This window comes from Staurois parvus, unplaced genomic scaffold (genome assembly GCF_062004578.1).
Source record: "Staurois parvus isolate SC_StPar_1 unplaced genomic scaffold, SC_StPar_1.0 ptg000579l, whole genome shotgun sequence".
Classification (NCBI taxonomy): Eukaryota; Metazoa; Chordata; class Amphibia; order Anura; family Ranidae; genus Staurois; species Staurois parvus.
This window is the reverse complement of record NW_028318375.1, coordinates 1,624,139-1,652,034: the sequence shown is the minus strand read 5'-3', so window position 1 is coordinate 1,652,034 and position 27,896 is coordinate 1,624,139. Positions and strand designations below refer to the sequence as shown.

At 39.2% G+C, this 27,896-nt stretch overlaps 1 protein-coding gene across 4 annotated transcripts in view; it reads right to left on the bottom strand.

Moving 5' to 3' along the window:
- Window positions 1-27,896, bottom strand: part of TBC1D5 (TBC1 domain family member 5) — a 766,435-nt gene that overhangs the window by 256,469 nt on the left and 482,070 nt on the right. For all 4 annotated transcript variants that reach the window (XM_089692221.1, XM_089692220.1, XM_089692223.1 and 1 more), the window contains exons 11-14: window positions 18,264-18,352; window positions 14,253-14,303; window positions 12,909-12,978; window positions 11,326-11,498 (exon numbers count right to left, since the gene is read on the bottom strand). In XM_089692221.1, coding sequence (XP_089548347.1) covers window positions 11,326-11,498; window positions 12,909-12,978; window positions 14,253-14,303; window positions 18,264-18,352 — 383 coding nt within the window. The remainder of the gene's footprint in view (window positions 1-11,325; window positions 11,499-12,908; window positions 12,979-14,252; window positions 14,304-18,263; window positions 18,353-27,896) is intronic.

The following is a 27,896-nucleotide window of genomic DNA, read 5'->3' as shown; positions in this document are numbered from 1 at the left end:
GACTTTTGTTTTTTTTTTTGGAAGGAGCTTTAAATTCAATAAAAATTTTATTGCTGAAAAAAATAAGGTATCAAATGAAAATGGAAAGGTATATTTAAAAATTCTAAGCAGATTAAACTTCAGCTTTAACATTGTATGGCTTTTCTTCTGAGTTAGTTACAATAAAGTAAGTGAAACGTAATCAGTGCTGCAACAACCAGCTGCTGTCAAGCAGGTGCCAGTCCTAACCATTGGTTCAAATTATAACGAATCCTTACCAAGCCCACAAACACTATTTTCTCTTCTTTAAAGTGGTTGTAAAACTCAGACATGGAATATGAACCAAGCATATCCCTCTATGTGTACTTGTCTCATTCCAGAGCACTAAGTGACATGTCTCTCTGATGCTTCATTCCTCTGCTACCAGCATGAATCACCTCTGACAAGTTTTCCTGACACCAAGAGAAAAATGTTGACAGGGGAGGGACCTCCAGCAGATTGACAGCCTCAGTTCTGCTTTTGGGAGCTGTGTGAAGGGGGGGGGGGTGTCCCTTCCCTCCAATCAGCTCTCAGAACTCTTCAGAGTGTAACTTCAGTTCTCCGCCTCTTTCTTTGTGAACTCTCAGAGAAGCTTTATAGATTCAGCCCTTTGAACAAATGTAGAGAATAAAAGATTGCAGATAGACAGGATTTGTTTAATCTCTGTGTATCACATGAGGCCAGTCACTTCACTGGGTGTATGTAGGGGTTTACAACCACTTTAAAGTTCTGACAAAAGGGGCAAGGCTTGGCCCCAATGCGTTGAATTTATGTACAGTTATTTTATTTTATAATACATTTCTATCTGAGCTACAGCATCACGGCATGGCGCATCAACTCAACATTCAACTCTCCAGTTACAGCCCAAGGTGGTTGTGGAAACCCTTTGGTGTTTGGAAGCTGCCAGAAGCTACTCACCCACCATATATCCACACTACCCCACCACTATTCAGTGGGAATAAGAAAAATTAAAAAACCCAGAAATATCTACGATCTACTCATGCTTCTGAAGATGGCACCTTGCACTTTACACCTGTGATCATAATTATAAAATTCCCATTATGCTCCATGTTTATAAGAGTACTCAACATGCAGCTTCTTGCAGTGAGTTTTTTGAAGAATTCTTAATCACTTGTTCCAAACATCACTGCCTAAGGAAAAATGCTTGCTTATCGCGATTTTTTGTTTGATACTTTTCACAGTACATGTGCCCTATGTACATATGAAGTGTTCTGATAAATGGAGTTTACACTTTTTTTTTGCACTCTTACTGCTATAATTTACAGAAACTTTTGATGTAGATGTATGTAAACTACATACTGTATTTCTTTTTTATTTTATTAAATTATTAGATTTTAAGCTTTTATAAATAGGACCCTCTTAATCCTCTTTTTTTATTGTATTGTAACTGTACTGTCTCTCTTTATATGATAAAGCACTGTGCAAACTGTTGGTGCTATACAAATCCTGTATAATAATAATAACAAATATTTGATAACATACAGTAGTAAAATCATTCACAGAAGCACTTATGATGTAGATAATAAAATACTGCATATTTCTCTTTTTTTTTCATTTTTTACAAAAGAAATTAAATATGTGATGACATAGTAGAAAAAAATATAAATATAAAAAAATATATAAAACAAAAAAGAAGCACTAGTTTGGAGACCTATATGACCACATTGAACAGTGGAAACATTCCCAAACATCTTTATTTGTATTGCACATGTGTTGCCAAATCAGTAAAAGATGTAAGCTGCTGTAAAAATAAAATCTCTACAAACTGTAATTATAAAAAAAAAAGCTACTTCTGTATGTCTGCCCATGTGGAGAAAGTACATTTTCTGCAACCTCTAATTTAAAAGAAAGGAATCAGACACTCTCTCTAATAACTCATTGTACATTCTAGGCATACAGCAGAGTCATATAACAAGAGATGGCAAACTATTGCTGATTCCAATCAAATTCAAGATTGGCTATTAATTTGATTGAAGCATTAAATCAGGAGTAGTCTGTAAAATACACAAATTAGTGCAGAATTATATACTATTCTTTTTGGATAATTACATGTATTTTTTGTAAGTTCATATTTTGTAAATTATTTAAATTGTAGAGTGCACTCTGCCTAGAGCAAAGAGATTATAATTAAAATGAGGTTTATTTGCATACCGGGGAAAAAATGTGTCTATCCTATACATATTGTACTTACAGGTAACCACTGTTTATTTTATTAAAAAGCAAAAAAAACCCTAAGGGCTCTGACTTCTTCAGGGAAACAACTCAAAATAGCTGTAACAGCAAATAAATAATTTTTAATTAACCTCTTCATTGTTACTCATTATACTGAAACCTCCCTATCTACACAAGACCCCTCCATCAGAGTGAGTTCACCAAAAACTAAAATCTTCACTTTAGACTGAGTACCCAAGACAAATATACACTGACCAGCCATAACACTATGACAACCCACAATTACATGACTGCCTACCTAATACTTAGTAGGTCCCCCTTTTTCTGCCAAAACATCCCTGACCCTGTTGAGGCATGGACTTCACTAGACCTCTGGAGGTATGCTGTGGTATCTGGCACCAAGCCATCAGTAGCAGATCTTTTAAACTGTGAGGTAGGGTGTTGATGGATCGCACTTGTTTTTCCAGGACATCCCATAGATGCGAGATTGGAATGAGATCTGGAGAATTTGGAGGCCAAGTAAACACTTTGAAGATTCCTTCTTCTATTGCTCTGTGGTCCAGTTCCGATGCTCATGTGCTCATAGCAGGAACTTTTTCAGCAATTTGATCTGCAGTAGCTCTTCTATTGGATTGCACAACACGGGCCAGCCTTCGCTCTCCATATGCATCAATTAGCCTTGGCCGCCCATGACCCTGTCACAAGTTTTGATTTCTAGGACAACTTTTGGTAGATCCTGACCACTGCAGATCCAGTCGTCCAGGCATTATAATTTGGCCTTTGTCAAAGTCGCTCAAATCCGTACGCTGGCCCATTTTTTCTACTTTCAACAATTCAACTTTGGGGCCAACATGTTCCTACCCACTTTCAGATGCCATTTTAATAAAAGAATCAATGTTATTAACTTTGCTCCTCAGTGGTCATAATGTTATGGCTGAGTGAAGTAAAGCCAGGTGCTGACTCAATCTATAGCTAAAACTTCACTTATAGGCAGAATGAACCCTTAACACAGGAATGCACACCCCCCATTCAAAGCAATGGGGAACAGGAATTTAAAAGTTCCCCTGTAGCTAACTAGTAAAACCTTTATTATTATGTGACAATAAAACAGTCCAGTTGCCTCATATGTACTGTATATGGGTAAAAATGTTTTTATCCCAGTCCAAATAACTAATTAAACCAAAAGTAATCATAGTTTTAAAATAAACCCTAAATGAGTGAAGTGACAATTTCTCTTGATAAGAACCCTTGGACCTACCTAGCACGTCCAGCTATGGGGGAGCATCTGACCTTCTGTGCTTCCTCATAGGAGCGATGTTGAGCATACTCAGGGCTATCTATCAATGAGTGTCTATAGGTGGGAACTAATGAGAGTATCCAGTTTGGGAGTAAGCACCATACACTCGAAGAACGGTTTATTTAACTTGTCACTTAAAACAGGATACTGCAGTTCACTGATATGGGAGGTACAAGCAGAGTGATTCACAAATATAGACACCTGAGGAACGTTACCATAAAGGGGTGGTGACACTGTTATATGGTACTAATTGTGCAGGTTCCTGCTGTAAGAGGCTGTCTGGAGATCCTATCCTGGGTTCCCGGAATGCAGGTACACACTGCAAGGGAACTCTATTGTGTCCCTTCTCATCAGGAACATCTCCCTGCACTACACCTATTCTGTCCCTAGTCAGCGGGGTTCTCTAACGGTCTTACATGCTGCAGGCATGCCCAAACGACACCACAGTTGTCACAAGATTTCAGTATCGAACAGGATTGCTGTCCTCCCCAAGATGGCTTCTTGTAGACCATAGCAAGAGACAAAGTCATCAATGGGCACCTGCCTACATGAAGACCATCGTCTAAAATGCTTTTAGAGTCACTAACCTGGAACACGCATGCAGATTAGAAAGCTGGAATGTTTGATCTGCTATTGTTGTTCTAAGTCTATGCATCAAAAAGCACTTTTTCTTGCAACTGTAGATCAGCATGATGGCCAAGAAACTAGCATTTTTAAAGGAGAAACCAGCAATGCTGACCAAATAAGTATTTGATCCCCTGCTGATTTTTAATGTTTGCCCACTCACAAAGACATGATCGGTGGTAACGGTCAGAATGGTAGGTGTATTGTAACACTGAGAGACAGAATAGCAACAAAAAATTCAAAGGAAATGCATATCTAACAAATTATGCACTGATTTGCATGTTCATGAGGGAAATAAGTATTTGATCCCCTTCACAAAACATGACATAGTACTTGGTGGCAAATCCCTTGTTGGCAATCACAGAGGTCAGACGTTTCCTGTAGTTGGCCACCAGGTTTGAACACATCTCAGGAGGGATTTTGGCCCACTCCTCTTGGCAGATCTGCTCCAAGTCAGTAAGGTTTGGTGGCTGACGTTTGGCAACTCGAACTTTCAGCTCCCTCCACAGATTTTTAATCAGATCAAGGTCTGGAGACTGGCTAGGCTACTCCAGGACCTTGATGTGCTTCTTCTTGAGCCATTCTTTTGTTGCCTTGGCCGTGTGTTTTGGGTCATTGTCATGCTGGAACACCCATCCACGACCTATTTTCAATGCCCTGGCTGAGGGAAGAAGGTTCTCACCCAAGGTTTGACGGTACATTCCCCCTCCATCCTCCCTTTGATGCAGCGCAGTTGTCCTGTCCCCTTAGCAGAAAAACACCCCCAAAGCAGAATGTTTCCACCACCATGTTTGATACTTGGGATGGTGTTCTTGGGGTCATAGGCAGCATTCCTCCTCTTCCAAACACGGTGAGTTGAATTGATGCCAAAGAGCTTGATTTTGGTCTCATCTGACCACAACACTTTCAACCGGTCCTCCCCTGCATCATTCAGATGTTCAGTGCCAAACTTCAGACGGGCCTGGACATGTGCTTTCTTGAGCAGAGGGACCTTGCGGGCACTGCAGGATTTCAATCCATGTCGGCGTAGCGTGTTAACAATTGTTTTCTTGGTGACTGTGGTCCCAGCTGCCTGGAGATCATTGACAAGATCCTCATGTGTAGTTCTGGGATGATTCCTCAGCTGTTTGGTGATAGTTTGGTAGCCCAGTCCAGCCTTGTGTAGGTCTACAATCTTGTCCCTGACATCCTTGGACAGTTCTTAGGTCTTTGCCATGGTGGAGAGTTTGGAATCTGATTGGTTGATTGCTCCCGTGGACAGGTGTCTTTTATACAGGTAATAAAATGAGATTAGCAGCACTCCCTTTAAGAGACTGCTTCTAATCTCAGCTTGTTACCTGTATGAAAGACACCTGGCAGCCAGAAATCCTGCTGAATGATAGGGGATCAAATACTTATTTCCCTCATGAACATGCAAATCAGTGCATCATTTATTAGACATGCATTTCTTTTGAATTTTGTGTTGCTATTCTGGCTCTCAGTGTTACAATACACCTACCATTTGATTTTTAGACTGATTGTTTCTTTGTGAGTGGACAAACATTCAAAATTTCCTTCACTGTACATTATTGGCCTCCTTTGAGTTATTTCAGATTTTGGAGGCATCTGTATTATCAGTATATTTCTTTAGGAACTCAGCCTTATTGTCTTTTTGATGTACCGTAGTTCCCAGCTCTGCACCCATCTGCCTTAAATTACCCACCTTAATTTTACTGCTAAGGTAAGGTACAGTTGTGAACACAGTGAAGGCATTCAACTCCTATTGTTACCTCCTTACCAATTTGTCACATTCAGCATCTTTCTCTCAGTTAACACTCTGAACACCTCTGTTATCTGATTCGGGTCCCCTTAGGTACTATTGGTACATCCTCCACACCTGCACTGCTGCACCAAAAGAGGGATATAAACCCTCTTTTGACATCACAGGAAGAAGACCTACAGTTATTGGTTTCACAAGAATCTCACAATGCCAGAAAATTCTACACTTTTCACTAAATCTTTTATTTGTTCAAAACTCCAAGGAACCAAATTTAAAATTCTAACCAGGGGGTATAGTACACTAACTACTCTTCACAAATTTTGATAAATAAAGAAATAAAATAAATGCTAAAGACAGGTATGTATCCCCCTTAGGGGAGATCTCAACATGCGATTACTATTCATAGGTCACCGACTCACCGTATATTTTACAGTGGGGTACCTCCAAAGCCATAAATGTGAATAGAGAAAAAAACATATAGGGGACAAAGAGAGGCCACCCTTGAAGAGGCTTTGAAGGAGTACCGACCGTAATGTAACCAAACCACTAAGCTTTATTGAGATCAAAATTCTTCAAGGGTGGCCTCTCTTGATCTCCTATATGTTTTCTTTTCTCTACTCTTCACAAAATTTGCCCAAATGTTATAGACCAATGTTGGTGATGCCACTCTGAACAGGGCTTCATCCTTCAAATATAGAAACATGTTAGTGTTATTAGGATTTCACAAAAATGATGGATTAATGTCTCCCAAAGGAGCCCTTTTTTCCTACTACATAGTGCTCAGATCCCTGTGAAAACTTACCAGAAATCTATCTTTTGACACCTTCTCAATGCTGCCAAATCTTGTATTCCATAGAAATGAAGCGATTTAATGTCACCTTTGGAGTGTGGTTAAATAAAGCTGAGGAAATTAGACATATGAAAGGCCTTTTTCTTTCTTCTCAAAACAATCTGCAACATGCGGTTCTATTGCACTGCCTTTCTCAGATGAGGGCAAAGTTCTAATGCATGAAGACCACGGATTCATATCTCCTTCTCTTACTGCACTCCAGAGGGATCCTACATTCCCAACAGTTTCCTCTCTAGTATCCCAGTATCCCCATCACCTATGTCCTCTACTCTTAACCCCCACCCCCTGTACCCACCATCTTCATCAGTTCCCTAACCCTGGAGCTGTCCTTTAATCATCATCCCATATCCTGCTATACTTTCACCCTTGACCCATACAACGCCCACTCTCTACCCCGTACCAAACCCCCAATGTCTGCTAGATTCATATCACACACCACTTCCTATACACCCTTTACTTTCTTTCTTCCCCACCACCAATTTGAAAACTATGCCTGGGAGCAATTGTAACCTTAACCCTCCCATTACATAGTGGCCCTCTGCTGATATATATTCCATCTCTCATTCTTACTTATGTCATGGAATGTATTTTCCTTATATTATTGATATGCTTGCCATGATTACAGTATGTATACCAAAATGTTGCTGTAACTTTGTATTCTGCAATGTTCCGGGTCTTAATAAATAAAGAATTAAAAAAAAAAAGCAAACACAATACCTATATGGCTTTATGAGCAGCAGCAGAATGTAAAACCTTCAAAAGGTTTATGCAATCTCCTTGCACAAATTAAGCAGCTCTTACATTTGCATTAGGTCCACTCCATTAATAGCAGACTTAATATTTTTTCCAATAATATCCATTAAGGAGCACCGAGGACCTAGTAATAAATCATACTGGCATATAACTTGGGCAGGGCAGATTGTTTTACAGTAGGGATATCTATGACTATAAGAGGCACGCCAAACATTCTCCTTTACCTTTTGCCAATATTAGTGTATGAAACATCTATCTCAAAAACAGGCTCTGTGTATAATTCTGGATAAAGTTTTCTGTAGCTACTAAAGACAAAATGGTTTATAGCTGAAATAAGAATTTTGTCTGAGCTGGGAGGTGGACTAATATGTAAATTAGCTGACCCTCTTGAATCAGGCAGGAAATGAATTGCCTTTGTTCACTCTGTTTTAAAGTGGACCAAGCGGCGTTGCAAAATGGTATTAAACCCCAAACCAAAAATAAAATATATTGCAGTATACGAATTCTTATACATGATAGCTGTTTTAATTGTCTTTTCTTTAGGCTTTTTTCCTTATTTTCACCTGGTAATTTGACCAGTAACACACCTCCTGCATTATACTGCCTCCACTCTGGATGAAGAGGCACATGGGGCACCTTTGGACAGCAGTAATGTCAGTCTGGTGGGAGGGTAGTATTAGATGAACTTGCAGATTTAGATACACTAACAAACTGAGGCCAAACTCCAGCTACCACTTTAAAATCAGTTATAGCAAACAGTGTTTTTCCCCCAGCAGCTACAGTAAGAGTCTTTTTTTCCTTTTGGGATAAAGGTTTTACATATATAAAAGCTGACTACTATAAGCACCCCTGTCAGTGTTAGATAGTTATCTAAACCCTTTAATTGGAATCTGCAGGGCAGCTTGTTCTGTTGAAAAACAACAGACCTACTGGCCAGATCACCAGGTGAAAATATAGGGAAAAAAAAGCCTAAGAAGAAAACTAATGCAGCAACCACATTTAAGAATTGCTAAGCTGCAATTTAATATATTTTTTTACTTTCTGGTTTAATACTACTTTAAGTGCATGTATGCTAACTAATGTGAAAATGTAATACCTTCTGATATTTGCAACCTCTCATAGACTTCCTTTTTTAATTCCTTCCATTTGTTTTTTTCCTCTTTTATGTTATATTTATTGAGTTTAAAAAAAAAAAAAGTGAACATAATACTTCAAAAACATAGTAATAAAGAATCTCATCGGCAAGAGAGTTTGGCAACAAGTAAATAAGGTTGCATAGTATATAATGAAGGCCATATATACAAATATACACAAAGTGCGGCTTTTAAAAATGATGTTCCAATTGTGGCCTACTTAGTGTTATGGAGTTGTTAGACTCGTTTCCTTCCAAACAGACAGGCCCTAGATTCTAAACATTCATGTAGTTTCAGCTGGGAGAGGGAATGTAAGGTGCTGAACACAAATTATGAAATGTGGTGTGGAACTTGTTTTACTATTTAAATTTAGAGGAAAAAAGGACGAAGAAATAGAGATAAAGGGGTATATAGAAGGGAGAGAAATAACTCTGTTAAACAATTGAAATGACATAAGGGAGGGAAGGACAAGTGGATTGTAGTGCATAGGAGGCAGGAAAGTTTAAACCCCTGACCCTAGAGTAGTACCAACTGCATTTAGATGCGCAGAGGTGCCTCATCTGATTTTGCATAGTTCATCTATAGGAACCCGATTTTTCAAAACTTTCTGCGTTTCTTGAGTGATTGAGAACAGTCTTTATTTAAAATGCCACGCAATCTATTTTTGGTGTCTAAGAAGGTTACACAGGGAATTTTCACAAGTGAGCTATGGTTTGTCTGGTTGTGCTAAATGTGAAGCTGATAAGTTTGCTCACTGCTTTTAGTATTTAATGTATGGACTTGTCCAGTAGGTCCCCACTAGAGGTTCCTTCTTATATTGTTGTAAAGTGGTTGTAAACCCTTACATATGGTATATCCAGTGAAGTGACTGACATCAGGTGATGTATAGAGATTAAACAAATACTCCTACAAAAGTTGTCCCTGTTTATCTGCATCCCTCTTTTCTCTATAGGCTACAAATAACAAAACTTTAACAATTTGTCTGAGCTTTCAAAAAGCTGGGGTGGAAAGCTGAAGTTACATTCTGCAGAGCTTAGTGAGGACAGCTGGGAGCTGATTAAAGGGAAGGAATACCGCCCTCTTTACAAAGCACACAGGAACAGAACTGAGACTTTCAATCACAGGCTGTGTGCTGGAGTTCCCTCCCATTACCTTTTTTCTCTTGGTGTCAGGAAAATTTGTCAGAAGTGGCTCATGCAGATAGCAGAGGAACGAGACAGCAGACAGAAATGACACTTAGTGCTATGGACTGAGGCAAGCACACACCATAGATGGATGTATTTTGGTCATATTTCATGTCTGAGGTTTACAACCACTTTAAATAAGGAGTTATCCAAATTCTTTGTACCTTAGAGCAAGACCACCAAATATATAGTATGCGCCTTCCTGCTGGCACTGTCAAAAGCATTGTGAGGATATATCAGAAGCATATTTATCTATGAAAGCTAAGAGTAATACCATCATATGAGAACTTTAAATGAAATCTCCAAGGCAGTTACTATATGATAGTAGAACTTTTTACAGTGGAGGGTCCATATTTAATTTTAGTCAACCTCATTAATTACCTTCCCTAGTTCCTTTTCCAATTTCTTCATGTAGGCAAAGGCAAATGAGATAAGAGACATCCCATACCGCTAAGAATTGTTTCAGGGCCAGGTGCTAACAAGTGGGGTGTAGTAGATTTGGGGTAACCAATTTAATGTGGGAATTGCTACTGCATCACATTACACTCATTAAGCCCCACAAAGAAATTTCTTTCTCTTCCCTCCTTCCTATTGTGTGGTTTTGTTAACTCTTGGTCCTGTGAAACCCCATTTTAGCAGCATTATTTTGTTTTGTACGAAATAAAGACTAAAGCTAGGAATCATCACCGGGGTTACTCTAAAGAGGTAGAGTAGTTTGCGGAGATATTCGATTAAAAAAAAGGTATGTACACTGCTGTTTTTTTAGTACAGGCCATACAGGAAGGGTAGGAAGAGGGAGAAGGCGGAATTTCTTAAGAACAAATACATTCTGCCTTTACTACTTATGTATAATCTCGTTTAAGGACTTCTCTTAACTACTCAATTTTGAATCCAACCCAGTAGGTCTTTGCACTGCATAGTTGCTGGAAGATCAAAAAGTAGATGTACAGTCAGCCTGTATTATGTAAGATGAGTTTTGGTTCTGCTAGCTATTGCTCAAGCTATCACAGTGCAGATCTAGTGACTGTGCAAATGTAATAAAGCGAAAATAATTAACATCCAATCACAAGGCAGCATAAGACTTTTACCAGGACTGAAAGCTGTAATTTCACATAATTGCAGTGCATAAAGTTGGTGATATCTGCCCATGAGATATAAGCATCTGAGTGGTCTGGTAAGAGTCCACCAATCACTGTAAATGACTGGTTGTACTCTTCCTGTTGTTTCAACCAATCAGTACCTATACTTCACACAGATGCTGCTCCTGGTTCACAGGTATTGGGAAAGCAGCCAGATGCTGGTATGGAGCGGAGACCTCCATATTGTAAATAGTAAGTAAATATATGGTCTTTATTTTACGTTTGGGTAGGGAGCATCAAATAGGGGAGTTATCTTATTTCTTAGGTTGGGTTCACTTTTTTTCAAAGATTTCTTTCCCAGATTTTAAAAATGTTTGGTACAATCACTGCACACATAGTTAAAAAGTATAACTTCTACTTTTTTCATGTACTCACAATCCATAAATCTGAGGGGCAATTTCCAGTCTGTTGAGGTGCATAAATAATTCTATGTCATGTTTCTTCAGCAGATGGTCTTGAATATTGTTGACCTTTGTGACAATAGCAATAGAAGGCCCAATGTCTTGAGGTCTTGCAAATGGTAAAGTTGAGATCTTTGCATCTTTTTCCTGCAATGCAACAGAAAAGATAATAATGAGCTTTAGGAAGCATGCCATACATTCAGAAAATTTGTTAAGAAAAACTCAAAGTGAACAAATCATAATAATCTAGGTTCATAACGCAGAAGAAAATTACCACTATTAGTTATATTGTCAATGGCCAACGGTCAGGTTTGAGTTAGCTTGGGATTTGTCAGCTCCCCTAGGCCCATTATATTACAGTCTCAGCCAATGAGACAGCTAGGGTCTCTGGTAGACCCACCGCAATGATATATTGGTCAGTACCCACAAGCATTGTTGACAATGAAATAATGTTTTATAAGAACATAAAGTGGACCTTCACTCTCAAAACAGACCTTTCCTCCCTTTGCAATATATATATATATAGGCTCTGGCTTACCCCAATGCCTTTCTTCTCACCTAGGTGAGAATGCTGTGCTCTGCTCCTGCAGCCTCCTGGAATACTGTTGTCTCATATCTCAGGAGGCTGCAGGAGCAGGGACACATGGAAGCTGGAGGACAGGTGTAGTCGCCTGTCATGGGGAGGAGCTGCATAAAACTGAAGAGAAGGTTGTCTCTCGAAAAGGTAGGAAGGAAAGATTGCAGTGCGGGACCTTTCCTGTGACAGAAGATCCCAGCAGGAAAAAATTGTACTGCTTTGGCAAAATCTAAACTTTAAGGTAAACCAATTCTAACTGAGCATATAAGAGAAAAACAAAAAACAGAGGTTTTGATCACTGACAACCACAACCCTCTTGCTTTCTGAGCCTCTCCATTGGTTATCTGATGTTTAGCCTCAATGACTAGTAGGAAAGTTCCTGATTCAAAGTACCATTTTTTGTTTTAATATAGACTGTCTAATACAGTTCATATGCAATAAAAAATATCAGTATATTAAAACAATTTTAGCTACTTTGCCAGCATTCTCTATATATCACTGTCAAGTAGAACTGGGAATAATGCAGGGTTCTCACTCAGCTTTAGGGTGTGTATGACTGGGTTCATGTCTAACATATAGGGTGGTATAAAGAAGAATGGCACAGGATGAGCACACTAAGTTTAACACATGCTGCCTCCACAATCAGGGAACTAACAGAAAAATAGCTTTTTAAAAAAAAAATATCCACCTCCTTCATTCCATTGTATGCAGGACCAACTTTAATGCTATTTTTATTTACACGAGTAGACAGTTCATCCTTATTTTTCAAATGCTCTTTGTTTATTCGATGACAAAAGAATGTTGTTAAAAAAACCTCAAATTTATATTGGCTACTTTTTTCTGCCTGTGGTTTACCACGAAGGCTGAACTGTAGGAAGCTGCTACTAAGCAGTTTAAAAGAAAATAAAATCAATGCAAGTAAATGAAAGATATGCAGAAATATAATTATGACATTTAAAGGATGGAAGTTTGTTTCTTACCTTACGAGAATCCTGCTCGTATGTAGAGAACCAAGGCTCTGCGCTTCCCATAAGGTTTGAAAACAAGGCACTAGAAAAATAATATCTATATTACCAAAGGCGAAATTTAGCATGCTCAGAATGTACACATATGTATAAAAATATGTAAATATGAAACCATACTGCAGTTTAGTTATATATCACCTCACCCTCTGGCACAATCAATATAGCAACTTGGGGTGTGTCGAGAGAGAAAATATGAATAAAATATACAATTTAGAAAACAAAAATACTTAATATGCACTAATGTGTTGCAGTGCATTCATTTTCAATGGCTCCTCAACACAGGTATACCTATAATACAGCACATAAATCCAAAACTGGTTTACAGGCACTTACGGGTCTTGCAGAAGAGGAAGATCAAAAACAAGTATTTTTATTGTCAATGTTTTGATGAAGCTTAGTCCATCTTTCTCAAGACGTCTTGTGAAAGATGGACTGAGCTTCATCAAAATGTTGGCAATAAAAATACTGCTATTTTTGATCTTCCTCTTCTGCAAGACCCGTGAGTGCTGCTAAGCAAGTTTTGGATTTCTATGGATTTCAATGTGGATGAGCATTTACTTCAAACCTAGGGTGCCGTGGCTACCCTTGGAAACATATAACGCAGTACAATATTTTTTAGTGCACACTGTACTGACCACCAGTGGATCAGGGGAGTGGTGTGTGTTAAAAAAAATACCACACTAACCAATAATGGGGAGGTTAAATAGCACTGCTACTGAGCACCAACTTTGGGAGGTGGTTAATAACAATGTCGTTGAACCCAATGCTACAGACTTTTTTTGTGGTCATTGACACCAATGTTGGGTTTTTTTATTGAAGCCACTGGCAAAAGGTTCAGCAGAAACAAAAATTTCAAACATTAAAGTGCATTACAGTCCACTTGTTTTAAAAAGTACCACTCAATGCAAGGTACTACTAATGTGTTATCCTTCTGAAGTGGCAGGGGCTGCAGTTGAGGCCCTCTATTATTTTTAAGTTGATCACCACTGGTATAGACCAACAAATGACAGAAAGCAGGTATGGTTTTATGCTTCTTAAACTATAGTGAGTATTTTGACTCCCCTCAACTCTGAAATATATTCACCTTATAGCTATCTTGCTAGTCAATTATGTCAAATAGTAGGGGAAAAAAAAACATGACAGTTTTTGACTTTGCACAACCTTACTATACTACCAGTCTGTGGACCTAGAGGTCAATTCTAGAAAGAATAGTCTGGGCTATTTGATGAAGCCTTCTAAATAAGGACCAAAGGATCTCATGGATCCCAGGAGATTATTACAGAGAGGTTTTACACTTACTAGGCATCATGTTCCAGGTAATCAGGATTCAACAGAACCTTCATTTCTTCACTGAAGAAAAAAAATATAGACATAATACTTGTTTAATACAATCATACAGCAAAAATCTGTTAAGAAGCACATCATTCCCACAGTAAGAGATTTAGGGAGAAAGAGTGAAACGTTATTTCTAAATTTAAATTTTAGATCAGAGGGGAAAGAAAATCTTACTAGACTATATGCAGAACTTTGACCAGCCACCATCCTTTTTGTATTTAAGTCTCCTGTATCTGAAATGTGGCTGTAGCATGAGTATCTCTATACTGAAAGACTTACAGCTGAGGAGAGCCTCAGAGGGGACTGTCATCATTTCATTAAGTTAAACAAAATTTACTAATAATGCAGTTTTCACAGCTTATCTATATACTGCACACCAATTGCAGTGGGGACAGTATGGTGGCAGTGGTCTGCGGGAGCAATGTGATACAATACACGCTCACAGCCACCCTAGGGCCGGCCTGGTTACAGTGACAAAGAAAACAAAAACAATGACCAGGGATATTAATCAAATGACCGCATTTACTTTCTCATCTGCAAAAAAAAAATAATGGATGGAATCTGTACTAATATTTAGAAAGAAGTAACTCTGCATAGATGTGTCTTTGCTATATCCATTATCTTTTCCTTCAGTGCTACAAGAAAAATGAACATCCTCTATAATTCTCCATAAAAAAAGTTTTTTTTTTGTTTGGAAATATACATATTAATAAGCTTTTTCAGATAAAATTCAGAAATGCCAGTATCTTCTATATTACAAAAGAATAGTTATTTTTCAGACGCTTGTTTTGGAACAGAGGAAATAAAAAGCAGCTTTTTCTTCCAAGCACCTGTGGCAATCATTAATCCTCTTGTTATTAGTGAAGAATAAATGAAGTAACATTAATCAATGGTACCTAACCATTGGCATTTATTACTGCCAGATAAGCAAAGAATTTGAGAAGAAGGCATCCAGTCCACTATGCTACTTCAAATAAGAAAAATAATAATATAAATATGATGAATATATTAAAGGCAGAAAGAACATTACCCATCTATGGATAATATGCTATCTGCAGACAGGTCGGTTTAAAATAAATAAAATCTTTTTTGATAATATTTTCCCACAATCCTTTTCATCACTTGAATGTCTATTACTACTGTGCAAACAATGGTGTATTAGCCATCTATAGCTGTTGACAAAACATAAACCCATGGCAAGTTTTCTGATACCTGGAGATGCCTGATTTATGTCCATTGTATGGCAAACACAAAATGGCTTAGCGATGTTTTAGACATTTGCAGACCAGTGATTACAGTTCAACTTTAAGACCAGTCCAAACACAAAACACTAGTTTTCATGATAATGAGCTGTGTTTTGGGTAACCTTTCTCATGAAAATAAACATGACATTGTAACACTTATTGTGCTAAAAAGCTATCATCCAAAACAAGAAGGCGAATGACAATTTAAAAAATTTACACCAAAATACATTTAAAAAATAAATTTTTTAAACTAAAACTAGTTAAGTTTATAAATTTTCCTGCCACGTAATATGTAGAAACTTCTCTTACATATGTGTTATGTAACAGCTTTATTTCAAAAGGGAGGCGTCAATTCTTAACCACTTCAAGTCCGGACACTTTTACCCCCTTCCTGTCCAGGCCAATTTATAGCTTTCAATGCTATCACACTTTGAATGACAATTGCATGGTCATGCAACACTGTATCCATATGAATTTATTTATCATTTTTTGAGACAGATAAAGCTTTATTTTGGTGGTATTTAATCACCACTGGGATTTTTATTTTTTTTGTTATGTAAATTAAAATGTCCAAAAATTAAAAAAAAAGTGTTTTTCTTATAAAAGTTTGCAAATAAATAATATTTCATCATAAATCTTGGCCAAGATGTATTCTGTTATCTTTTTAGTAAAAGAAAAAAAAAATTAGTTTATAACCAAAAATTATAATTTTTAAACTTTTTTTTACATTTTTATTTTATTTTTTATATTATTTGTGTGTGTTTTTTTTTTTTACATACTGTCACCTAAGCAGTACAGTGTCACCATGGTGACACTGTACTACTTGTGGGGGTGATGAAGATTTTTTTTTTTTTTTTCTTACACTAATTGCTTTTACACCCATAAAGGCTGTAAAAGCAACCATTTCTCCTTCTCTCTGGCTGCATTCTTGCAGCCATTGAGAACTACTGTGTAAGCTGTGATGTCACAGGTTGTCACATGGCACAAGGAGGTTGTGAATAACCTTGTACCATGTGACCTCTGTGATCATTCACAGATTTCACACGTAGTAAGCAATGATGTCAGAAGTGACATCTTGCTTACTACTCTGCATATGATCACTAATAGGCCAATCAGTGATCACATGATCGGGACCTCGCACAGAGGTTCCGTATGGCGATTGGTGTTCCACTGTGTCTTGAGGACACAGCAGGCAGCAGATCGCGGTGCTGTGCGCTCCCAGGGAGCACGCAAAAGCAGGGGGCGGGGAGGCCATTTATAAATGGCCACCCGCCCATGCACTGCCACCGTCCGGCCGTTTATATACAATGGCCAGACGGGAGGTGGTTAAGTAATACTTAACGTGACCCTGAACTCAAAAAATATTTGTTCTTTTATAGGAAACATCTAGAAATGTTAATTATGCCTCAGCAGAACCCCGAAAAATCTATATATTCTCTGGTATTCATCCTGAAAAGTAGCAGTACACCTAAAAGGTATCTGTGCGCCTAGGCATTCCCGTGCCTACAACCTCTTAGCCGTATATCTGAAGTATGAGATCTAAGGCACTGTTCGCTCTGACTTCTAGGTCTCAGGAGCTTTAGAGTGAGATTTGGTTATATTACGTGCTGCTCACTGTTCTCCTTGATAGAGGCTCTGACAGGAGAAAGCAAAACACTGCCTCTATCAAGATGGCTGACTCGACAAAGGAACACAGTGCAGAACAAAACATGGTAAGTCAGTAATAGGGAAGAGATCGGCTGCAGGGAAGCTAGTGCTTTGTTCTCTGATTAGATTTTTTTTTTGGCACAGCTTCCTGAGCTTAGCTCTTCTTTAACACTTTCTGACTCAGATCAAACAGATATTCAGCATACCAGAGGTGGACTTTTTTTTTTCATGGAACAGCATATATGTGACATGTTTTTAAGCTTGAAGCGCTCAGTGAGCTCGCTCCCAGCATTGTGACTAAGATGTCTCTGGCAGCAACCAGAGACTGTTTCCGATCAGGAGCCAAGATAGGCTCCCAATCATGTGATCGCTGCAAGAGCCAATCACAGTGATCCAATGATTGGGAAGCTCAACTTCCGATGTTAACAACCGCTTGAAGGACCATCAGCAAGGGGTTAATAAGTGCAACCAAGAAGCATTCAGTCTAAGGAATAGGGCTGGTTTGGGCTATCTTAGTATTAACAGCTCTAAGAATCTAAAATTAATCTAAGAAACTTCAGCTTTTCTTTAAGACATGTAATTATTTGACCACATCTTCATATCTATCACATCTTTACTATCTTTCACATGCATGTACATTTATGCTAATGCCTAATTCCAACCATTTTTTTTTGGTTTATTTTTGCGTAGAGTGGGCAAGAGTAAACATTTCTTTCAAGTTTTTATTTCTTTCTCTGGCAATACATGGGAGTCTTTACCTCACTTTCCATCCTGTGACACCTGTACAACAAATGAGGGGTACAGTTGTCACAGGGAAAAGAAAGTTGCAGACTTCCATCAAAACAATGTCAGATGTTCTACCCTCTTCCCTAAAATGCGTATGTTGTTTTTGTCTGTGTCCACATTGAAAAAAAATTTCCCTCATGTCTTGTCCTGACAGAAAGTGGTGGAAGATCTCCTAACACACGGCAAAAAAACATAACAGAGGCTCTAACCCTCCCTCCTTTATCCCAAATCAAATAATAAAAAACACAGTGGGATAAAATCCTCTTCAAACATGGTATATAAGCAGATATATTCTCACCTGGGCTGCGCAGCTTCACTTGCGTGCATGAATGCCTGATGATCACAATGGAGTATAAACAATATAGGCGCCAACAATTCATGCATTCCCTAAATAAAAGACAAACATAAAGCAAGCAGTTAAATACAGACCAAGACAACTGATGAGCAGCCTGCACACCTACAAGCAGTGACAACTGGTCCATAGGAGTGGTAAAAGTGTCCACCTGCATCAAATTGGAGCAACAATCTCTAAACAGAGATGGGGATCCTCAACACCAACTTTCACCACCCATAATGTCGATTTCACAAATCCACCAAAGCAATTCTGACAAGGCACACCTTCAGCCCATGTGATTCTGTGTATAAAGTGTTCGCTATACATTTGTAACAAACATCCACACAATCACAACAAAAATTTGCCAGGAAATAAACACATTATGGTCACTAGATGGTGCTTACAATATAGGAACAACATCTATTAGAGGAAATACAACACATTTTCATGCCTACCGGGCACTTATACCCCCTTCTTTACCAGGCCAATTTTCAGCTTTCAGCACTGTCGCATTTTGATTGACAATTGCGTGGTCATGCAAGATTGTTTTTAGAGCTTTCTTTTGGTGGTATTTAATTTCCACTGGACACTTGCACTTTTACTTTTTGCGCTATAAACAAAAAAAGTGCAAGAAATTTGAAGGAAAAAAAAAAGTTTCTTTGTTTCTATTATAACATTTTTCAAACAGGTAATTTTTCTCCTTCACTGATGTGCGTTGATGAGGCAGCACTGATGGGCAATAATAGGCGGCACTGATAGGCAGCACTAATGAGGTGGCAAGGATAGGAGGCACTGATAGGCAGCACTAATGAGGTGTCACGGATAGGCGGCACTGATAAACAGCACTGATAGGTGGCACTGACTGGCACCACTGCTGGGTTCTGACTGGCGCAACTGCTGGGCACTGACTGGCACAACTGCTGGGCACGGACTGGTGGCACTGACTGGCAGCACTGATGGGTACTGCTGGGTGGCACAGCTTGGTGGCACTGGTGGGCGCAGGTGGGTGGGCACAGGTGGGTAGCAATGCTGGGCACAGGTAGGTGGCACTTCTGGGCACAGGTGTATGGCACTGCTGGATGGCACAGGTGGGCGCCCTGCTGGGCACAGGTGGGCGGAACTGGTGGGTGGCACTGCTGGGCACCGAACATCAAGGCACTGATCAACAGTGTCCTGATGATTGGTGCCGATCCCTGCTCTGACAACTGCCGGTTCTCGGCAGTACTTTTCTCACCTGACAGTGTGAGGAAAGTGCAGCCGAGAACCGGCAATTGCGTGTCATTGGACGCGGCTGATCACATGGTAAAAGGCTGCTGTGATTGGCCTTTCACCACATCACGTGATCAGCTGTGTCCGTAGGACACAGCGATCATGGAGATCGCCGGGGGCGCGCCCCCGGGGGCACGCAGGAGAGCGCATTCTGGGAGGACGTCATATGGTGCCCTCCCAGAACTAGCCGGCCGCAGTGTAGCCGTCATTCGGCTATCTGCGGTTGGCAAGTAGTTAAGAGCACTGGCTAGGAAACTCACCCCTCTCTTTCTCTGACCAGACCTTAGAACTAGTACACAAAGCATCAGACATTCCTGTTCATGGTCTTGTGTTCCCCTGGAGCCCTAGTTATACCCATCATAGACAATTTCCCAAGCCATCTGGGGCTCCATTTGGTAAGACAGCCATAAACCTATTTTTTAAAAGTATGCAAAATGGTAAAATGAATATATAATAGGACAGCTTTGTATGAATATAATTTAAACTTAATAACCTAATGGTACTCAGCATTGTATATTTATAGTCCTAAACTTTGAATATATGCAAATTCAGCTGTTTTGAAATCAATATATAATTTGCTCTGCAAAAATCTTTAGATGAAAACTAATTAAATAAAATTAAACCAGTGTGCTTTATTAAGCTATTTATAAATGATCACTACACAAGAGCAAGTGCATAATAGCAGTTCTATGAATTTTCTCTACACATCTTTGCTAGTTTATATAATCAATGAATAAAGTGTTACCAGATATATTTAAAGGTGGCTATAGTCATGTGATCTAGGCTCTGAAAACATTCCCAAAGGTGACTAAGTATGTATCACTACCCTAAGGCCTCATTCACACTGGGTGTTTAGCCTCGTATGACTAATCCTGGCAGTTACATGGACCCAGAAGGCACAGGTGTAGCATCCAGCCCCATTGCCTGCAGCCAGCTAAAGTCTATTACAAGCCATAATATGCTGTGGCTGCACACTTTTCCAAGTGGTGCTCACATTTCATATGCATTCAGGAATGTATGCCTTGTCCAGGTTACCTGCGCTTTGGACATCTGTCCAGTGTGTATGTGGCCTAAAGCAGGTTAAAACATTGTTTATAACTGCACTGGACACCAATTTTGTTTTTAAAGTTTTGCTTCCCAAAAATTTTTGGGGGATTATAATGGACTCCTTGAAAACATTATGTGATTAAATGCATTTTATTTGTGTTCAGTTTTTAACATGCTGCATGAGTTCAAAAGAACTAAAAGTATTTTGCGACTGATTTTTGTTTGCGTCTGTTGCATCTTGCTGCAGTGTCCAACAATAGTATGTTAGCATTAATAGATTCAAGTTGCCCCGACACCATTTTTCCACTGTGGCAATGTCATGGTGGAAAATTTCACGTTTGTCACTGACCGCACCTAGATTTCTTCAGTGACATGTTGCGCTTGACATGCTGTAAGAAGTTTATCAACCGGTTGAATGTAAGTTGCTGCTCTGTAGTTGCCAAGAAAATTCTAAACATTTTTGAGTGCTTTGATCATTGAACCACTTGTCATTGATGAAGTAACTAATCCGTGGACCAACAAAAATGCCTTCTCAAATCTTGGTATATATTATTCTTTGAAACATCTATCCAGTGTTGTAATTGTTTTCCCTAGCACTGGTATCTGCTCCTAGCTTCCGCCATCTACCTTGTTCCAGGTATTCATGTTTATGTTACAGGTTGCATCCAAAGACATAATCTAGAGATAGTTGGATCTTGAATGCAATCCAAGCTGTCTTTCAAAATGTATGGGGCATTACATACTGGACATCAGGATAGGATGAAGATTTTTTTCAGGGTATTGTTAGTGCTGCAAAATATAATCTCAAAATAAAATTGTTCAAAGGTAAGTCAAGTTTGAAATGTTCAACTGGCAGTGTTTTATTTGTGTCACTAAAGTGACAGTCTCTTGTCCCAAGGCCATGTTTGCCAACAGTCCCAACACTATCCATGGCATACTAGATAGAATCAGGGTCTGGGCATGCAAAGATAGAAGGTGTTAGCATGTATATGGGTTGTTTAGAATGGACAGAGCCTTACTACAAGAGCCATTATGAAATTCCCAGTACCTAATAAAATTTATTCTGAACATGGATGCATCTGGCTGTGTACAGGCTCAGGCATCTGTCCCTAACTGCATGTAACCACTTGGTGTGTGGCTACATGAGAATGGTAACAGCTGTCATCAGCCTGTCATTACATTGCATAGGCTGAGCAGCTGCTGCTTTTCGCATACACCTGTCATTCCAGCACCAGGAATCTGCTGGTTCTTACCACTGAAACGCAGTATATGCAGGTAACCGCCTTATGAAGGAGGCCAAAGGCTGGATTCACACTTGTGCGTTGCGGATTGAAGCTCAACTTTTACAGCTAATTGACACAGTAGTTGTTCAGCAGTTCAGGTCAGGTTTAGGTCAGGTTCAGGTCAGGATTGTATCCTGTTCACAACTGATGACATGTGCAGTTTAGAAATGGTTCCCATAGATGTCAATAGCCTGTAATCCACACCTGAACCAGATCACACTGCTCAAAAATCATACAGGACTCTTTTTCAATCTACCCTGCCAGTGCACCGAATATGTGAACAGGCACCATAGGAAGAAATGTTATTTCACATGTCATGTGGATTGGATGCGGTTCAAACCGCATCCAATCTGCACATATGTGAGTTTAAACATTCTTAAGACAAACACAAGTCTATACACAGGCACACTCAGAAGACCACTTCATCTTTTTGTTACCATTACTTTTCTATGTTTCTAAATGAAGATTTGCTATGTTATAAGGAAGATCTAGAAATGTTAACTGTGTCAAAGCAGCACCCTGAAAGTTCTACCTTTTGTATGGAATTCCTCCTGAAAGACAGCAGTACACTTTGTGGTATGTGAGTGTGCCTAGACAGTCCTGTGCCTACAGTATATACAGCGAAGGAAATAAGTATTTGATCCCCTGTTGATTTTAAATGTTTGCCCACTCACAAAGAAATGAACAGTCTAAAAATCGAATGGTAGGTGTACTGTGACACAGAGACAAAATAGCAACAAAAAATTCAAAAGAAATGCACGTCTAACAAATTATGCACTGATTTGCATGTTCATGAAGAAAATAAGTATTGGATCCCCTTCACAAAACATGACATAGTTCTTGGTGGCAAATCTCTTGTTGGCAATCACAGAGGTCAGACGTTTCCTGTAGTTGGCCACCAGGTTTGCACACATCTCAGGAGGGATTTTGGCCCACTCCTCTTGGCAGATCCGCTCCAAGTCATTAAGGTTTGGTGGCTGATGTTTGGCAACTCGAACCTTGAGCTCCATCCACAGATTTTCAATCAGATTAAGGTCTGGAGACTGGCTAGGCCACTCCAGGACCTTAGTGTGCTTCTTCTTGAGCCACTCCTTTGTTGCCTTGGCCATGTGTTTTGTATCATTGTCATGCTGGAACACCCATCCACGACCCATTTTCAATGCCCTGGCTGAGGGAAGAAGGTTCTCACCCAAGATTTGATGGTACATTGCCCCGTCCATCGTCACTTTGATATGGTGCAGTTGTCCTGTCCCCTTATCAGAAAAACACCCTAAAAGCAGAATATTTCCACCAACATGTTTGACAGTTGGGATGGTGTTCTTGGGGTCATAGGCAGCATTCCTCCTCCTCCAAACACGGCGAGTTGAGTTGATGCCAAAGAGCTCGATTTTGGTCTCATCTGACCACAACACTTTCAACCAGTCCTCTTCTGCATCATTCAGATGTTCAGTGTAAAACTTCAGATGGGCCTGGACATGTGCTTTCTTGAGCAGAGGGACCTTGCGGGCACTGCAGAATTTAAATCCTTGTCTGTGTAGTCTGTTATCGATTGTTTTCTAGGTGACTGGTCCCAGCTGCCTGGAGATCATTGACAAGATCCTCACATGTAGTTCTGGGATGATTCCTCACTGTTCTCATGATCAACACTTCACGAGGTGAGATCTTGCATGGTGCACCAGACCTAGGGAGACTGACAGTTGTTTTGTGTTTCTTCCATGTGCGAATGATTGCACCAACTGTTGTCACCTTTTCCCCAAGCTGCTTGGCGATAGTTTGGTAGCCCAGTCCAGCCTTGTGTAGGTCTACAATCTTGTCCCTGACATCCTTGGACAGCTCTTTGGTCTTTGCCATGGTGGAGAGGGAGAGTTTGGAATCTGATTGTTTGATTGCTCCTGTGGACAGGTGTCTTTTATACAGGTAACAAAATTAGATTAGCAGCACTCCCTTTAAGAGACTGCTTCTAATCTCAGCTTGTTACCTGTATGAAAGACACCTGGTAGCCAAAAATCCTGCTGAATGATAGGGGATCAAATACTTATTTCCCTCATGAACATGCAAATCAGTGCCTAATTTGTTAGACATGCATTGCTTTTGAATTTTTTGTTGCTATTCTGTCTGTCAGTGTCACAATACACCTACCATTCCATTTTTAGACGGATTATTTCTTTGTGAGTGGGCAATCCTGTTCTTTCTCAGTTTATTTCTCTTTTAAAGCTCTTCACGCTATAGAAAAGACAGTTAAAAGACAAGCCCCTGCTTCTAGCAACCCTCGAAGTATGCTGCACCTATTTACTGCTAATATTATACTGGCACTCACTGCCAAATAAAATTACACATCAAAACTCTACTCAGCCTGTCACAGCATCATTAAGCCTATGGTCTTTTTAAGAGTTAAGTGAATACATAGAAATATAAAGAACAAACTCCATACTGGAATATAGCCAATCAACAACTACCACCAGGTGCTTTTTTTTCTTTAATTATGGTTAATCCCTGTAACTCATCAGTAGGAACAGCATTAATTAAGTGGCAAAGGTATATTAGCATGCATATTAAAAAGGAAAAAAAATAAACATAGACAAGAGGTGCCTGTTTCTACTTCACTATAGGGGTTAAGGCTGCAGCAAACAGAAAAACAAAAGAAGAAAAAAGAAAGCAGAGGTAAAGTTTTCTCTTTGTCAACAGCCTGTAGGCTCGCAAAATTGAACCTGTTCTTTATATGCCTGTGTTCATTTAGCCCACCAAGCAGTCTTTATTAAAGCTGGAGCATCAGGCAGTCAAAGTTCATTAATACCATTTATGTAATCTATGCAGTTTCAATTAACTCAGCAAGACACTCTACTGCATGATAAGAGTCTCATTAATTCAATAAAACCCTATAACTATTAACAATATGGTCTATGTTAAACGGGGTGTCACCTACTACAAAATAATGGCTTAAACAGCTTGTGAGGAGACTTAAGTTTTTCTCTTCTTTTAAATGTTATCGAGTTTAAATATTCATTCCTTATGCAGAAAGGTGTTATTTCTCTGTAAGGCATCTCTGAGATATCAAACCCAAGCGGGGGGTAATTAAGCTGTTTTAATTCTTACCCAGTAATAATATTACTTTCTAGTTCAGTAAATGACAGACTTTGTTTAAAATTATAATCGGTTCCCCACTTCAATGCTTGACGTGCCTGGGGTGCATTCACTTAACGCTGTGGGAATGGACACCGTTGAATAATTACGACCAAGTGAATTTATAAAGAAAAAAAAATAGAAAATAAAAAAAAATTGCTCACCATTAATTTTTATTTGGCTTAACGATTCGCTTTTGCATTGCAGTTAACATAGCTAGGAAAATATGCATTTTCTAACTTGTTTATTGCTTAGTTAACGTAATTTGATTTTGGAAAGTTCTTTAGTGTCTTCTCCCAATGTTCTCTGTCGAAAACTAATACAAAAACAGCATTAACTTGAAAATGAGGCTCTTCTAGCAGGCTCCCTAGGATCCTCCAAAACTTTGATGGCTGTTAAATATAGCAAAGTTCTGTTCACTCTTCTCTAGCATGGGTTTGGAATACACTTCCTTTTTAGCCTTTTTTCGAGTTGCTTTTTAATGTACTAAATAGTTTCTGGGGATTTAAGATGTAACTTGTAAAACAAACTTGTTGACGCTTTTTCATATACATGCATTGTCAGCTGAGGTGAAAATTACTACTATATTGGTGTCATTCATATATATAAAATGTATATAAATTTTCCCTTTCAAAAAGTATGCCAAAACAATGGTTCTAGCCATTCTAAACCAGGGTTCCTCCAGAGGTTGATAGGGGTCCCTTGATCTCTGACAGACTGATCTCCCATTTCATGGTGTCTGCATAGTTCCAGGGCCAACATGTCTCTTGGCAGAGTCAACAGCATGACATTAAATGATCTGTAAAGGTGACATTCTGACCACTGCTGTAAGGAGGCATTTCTCCCACTGAACACGAATGTAAGAGGCATTTTCCCATCTGACTCAACAATAAATTTGTTTTAGCATGGGTTCCTCGTGACCTGAAAATAATATCAAGGGTTCCTCTGGGATAAATAATTTGAGAAAAGCTGTTCTAGACAGTACTACACTGTAAGTATGTCCATACTGCTCTGTCTTGATGAAAGTTTGTAGGTACTGGATATTCCACCAGGTATAAAGTGTAGGCACCTAGGAGTATCTGCACATAGGTCCCTCAGTTGTAGTTTTCCTCTGCTATGTTAGAACATGGTGCAATGATGACTGCACAAAGTCCAACCTTTACTAGTGGTGTTGGAGCTTGCCTGGTCCCTCCCAGTCCACAACATTCCTATTGGCCCATCACTATGAGGGGAATGGCTCTTTGGCCAATAGGAATGTATGTGAGGAGAGAGGTCAGGCAACCTCTATCACTACCAGGAATCCCAGAGATTTGCCTGGTCACAACAGCCAGGGATTTGGCAAAAGCTGGGAAAGGAGAGCAGTTGCAGGTATGTGTAAGTACCCCAGGTGCCTGTGCTTTATATCTGCTAGAAATTCTCTCCCTTTTTTTTTCCTTTTTAGAGATTCAGTTTAAAGCACTCTTCCTATTTGGAATCTTGAAAACATCTTCAGTGTGGAATTGGAAACAGAACCAGTGGTCAACTCTTTAGTCCTCTGTTGTTTGTGGTGGCTTTTTTGTGGGTCCTTGAGGCAAGGATTTTGCATTTCCCCTCACAGGATTCCAGTTTGTTGAAGCAGATTAGGTCCCTATCTGTCAGACACAACAGTCCAAGAATGCAAAAGGTTTTTATTAAGGGATTTCTATTTCATTTTAGTGCAGACTTATAATAACGTAAACCAGTCACAAGCTTGGGGAATTTAAATTGTACATACTGTATGATGAAAAAGATGCACAAACATAGGTTACCTTTAGTGAAAACTGCATACCAAAATATTTGGCATATCCCGTGATAATGAAGTTGTATATGATTCTTTACTTTTTCTGTAATAACTAAGCTATCCTTTATCTAATCCCATCAACTGATTCTTCCTATTGGTCAAATGTGATGGTGGCCAGGCTAACTGATAGGAAAATTTTAGATGTTTAGAGGGTATAGCCGGGTTGACTTTACCGGGACAAGCCAACATATCCTTATAACTTCAACTCCCTGTATCTCTAGATCCACTGATAATATTGACATGTGGGTTTCACAAAGATTAGCTTGTGCTTTAGTGTTTTTAACTCAGTTCTTGCATTTACTTACTAACTTACTTGCTTACCAGATATCTGACTAATGAGCCAACAAAGTTGAAAGTTGAAATTAGCAGTAAGAAAATTAAAATTTGGGGACATGAAGGTACTTTCTAGAACTTAAGCATAGAGAAAACCTAGGAATGGCTTTAATAGTGTGATAATGTTCTCTAGCAGACCACATGGTAGGGAAGTGGCATGGATTTGGAAGAACTGCAGGTGCTACCCTCTGCAGTCAGGGATGGTGCATCACCAGAGAACAGTTCCTATAAGAAACGGTTGTCAAACTGGTGGCACTCCAGCTGTTGCCAAACTACAAGTCCCATGAGGAATTGCAAAATTGACAGTTACAAGCATGACTCTGAAAGGCAGAGGCATGATGGACTTGTAGTTTTGAAACACCCTGCTATAAGTTGTGTTTCCATATTTGGCCATTTAACTTCTTTCTTTATGAGAGAAACCTCCATAAAATAGTGATCTGGTCTGTAAATTGGCTAGGAAAAGATAGTTGATGTAGAAAATGGCAAACATAGTCTGACGTTGAACCACTCAATATAGCTGGATGCTCAACAAAGCCTCTACACTGTACTGAGCAAAAATGAATGTGCGGCATGGGTCCATAATGATGAGACAGTCCTCATTCCTGACAACAGCTCCCCTTTGTGGAACTCATTTCAAGACAGTGTTGGACCATGGCTTGATGTAAGTTATTTATTTATTCTTTACATGAACGAGAAATGTGCATTATAATGCAGAACTCTTTTGTA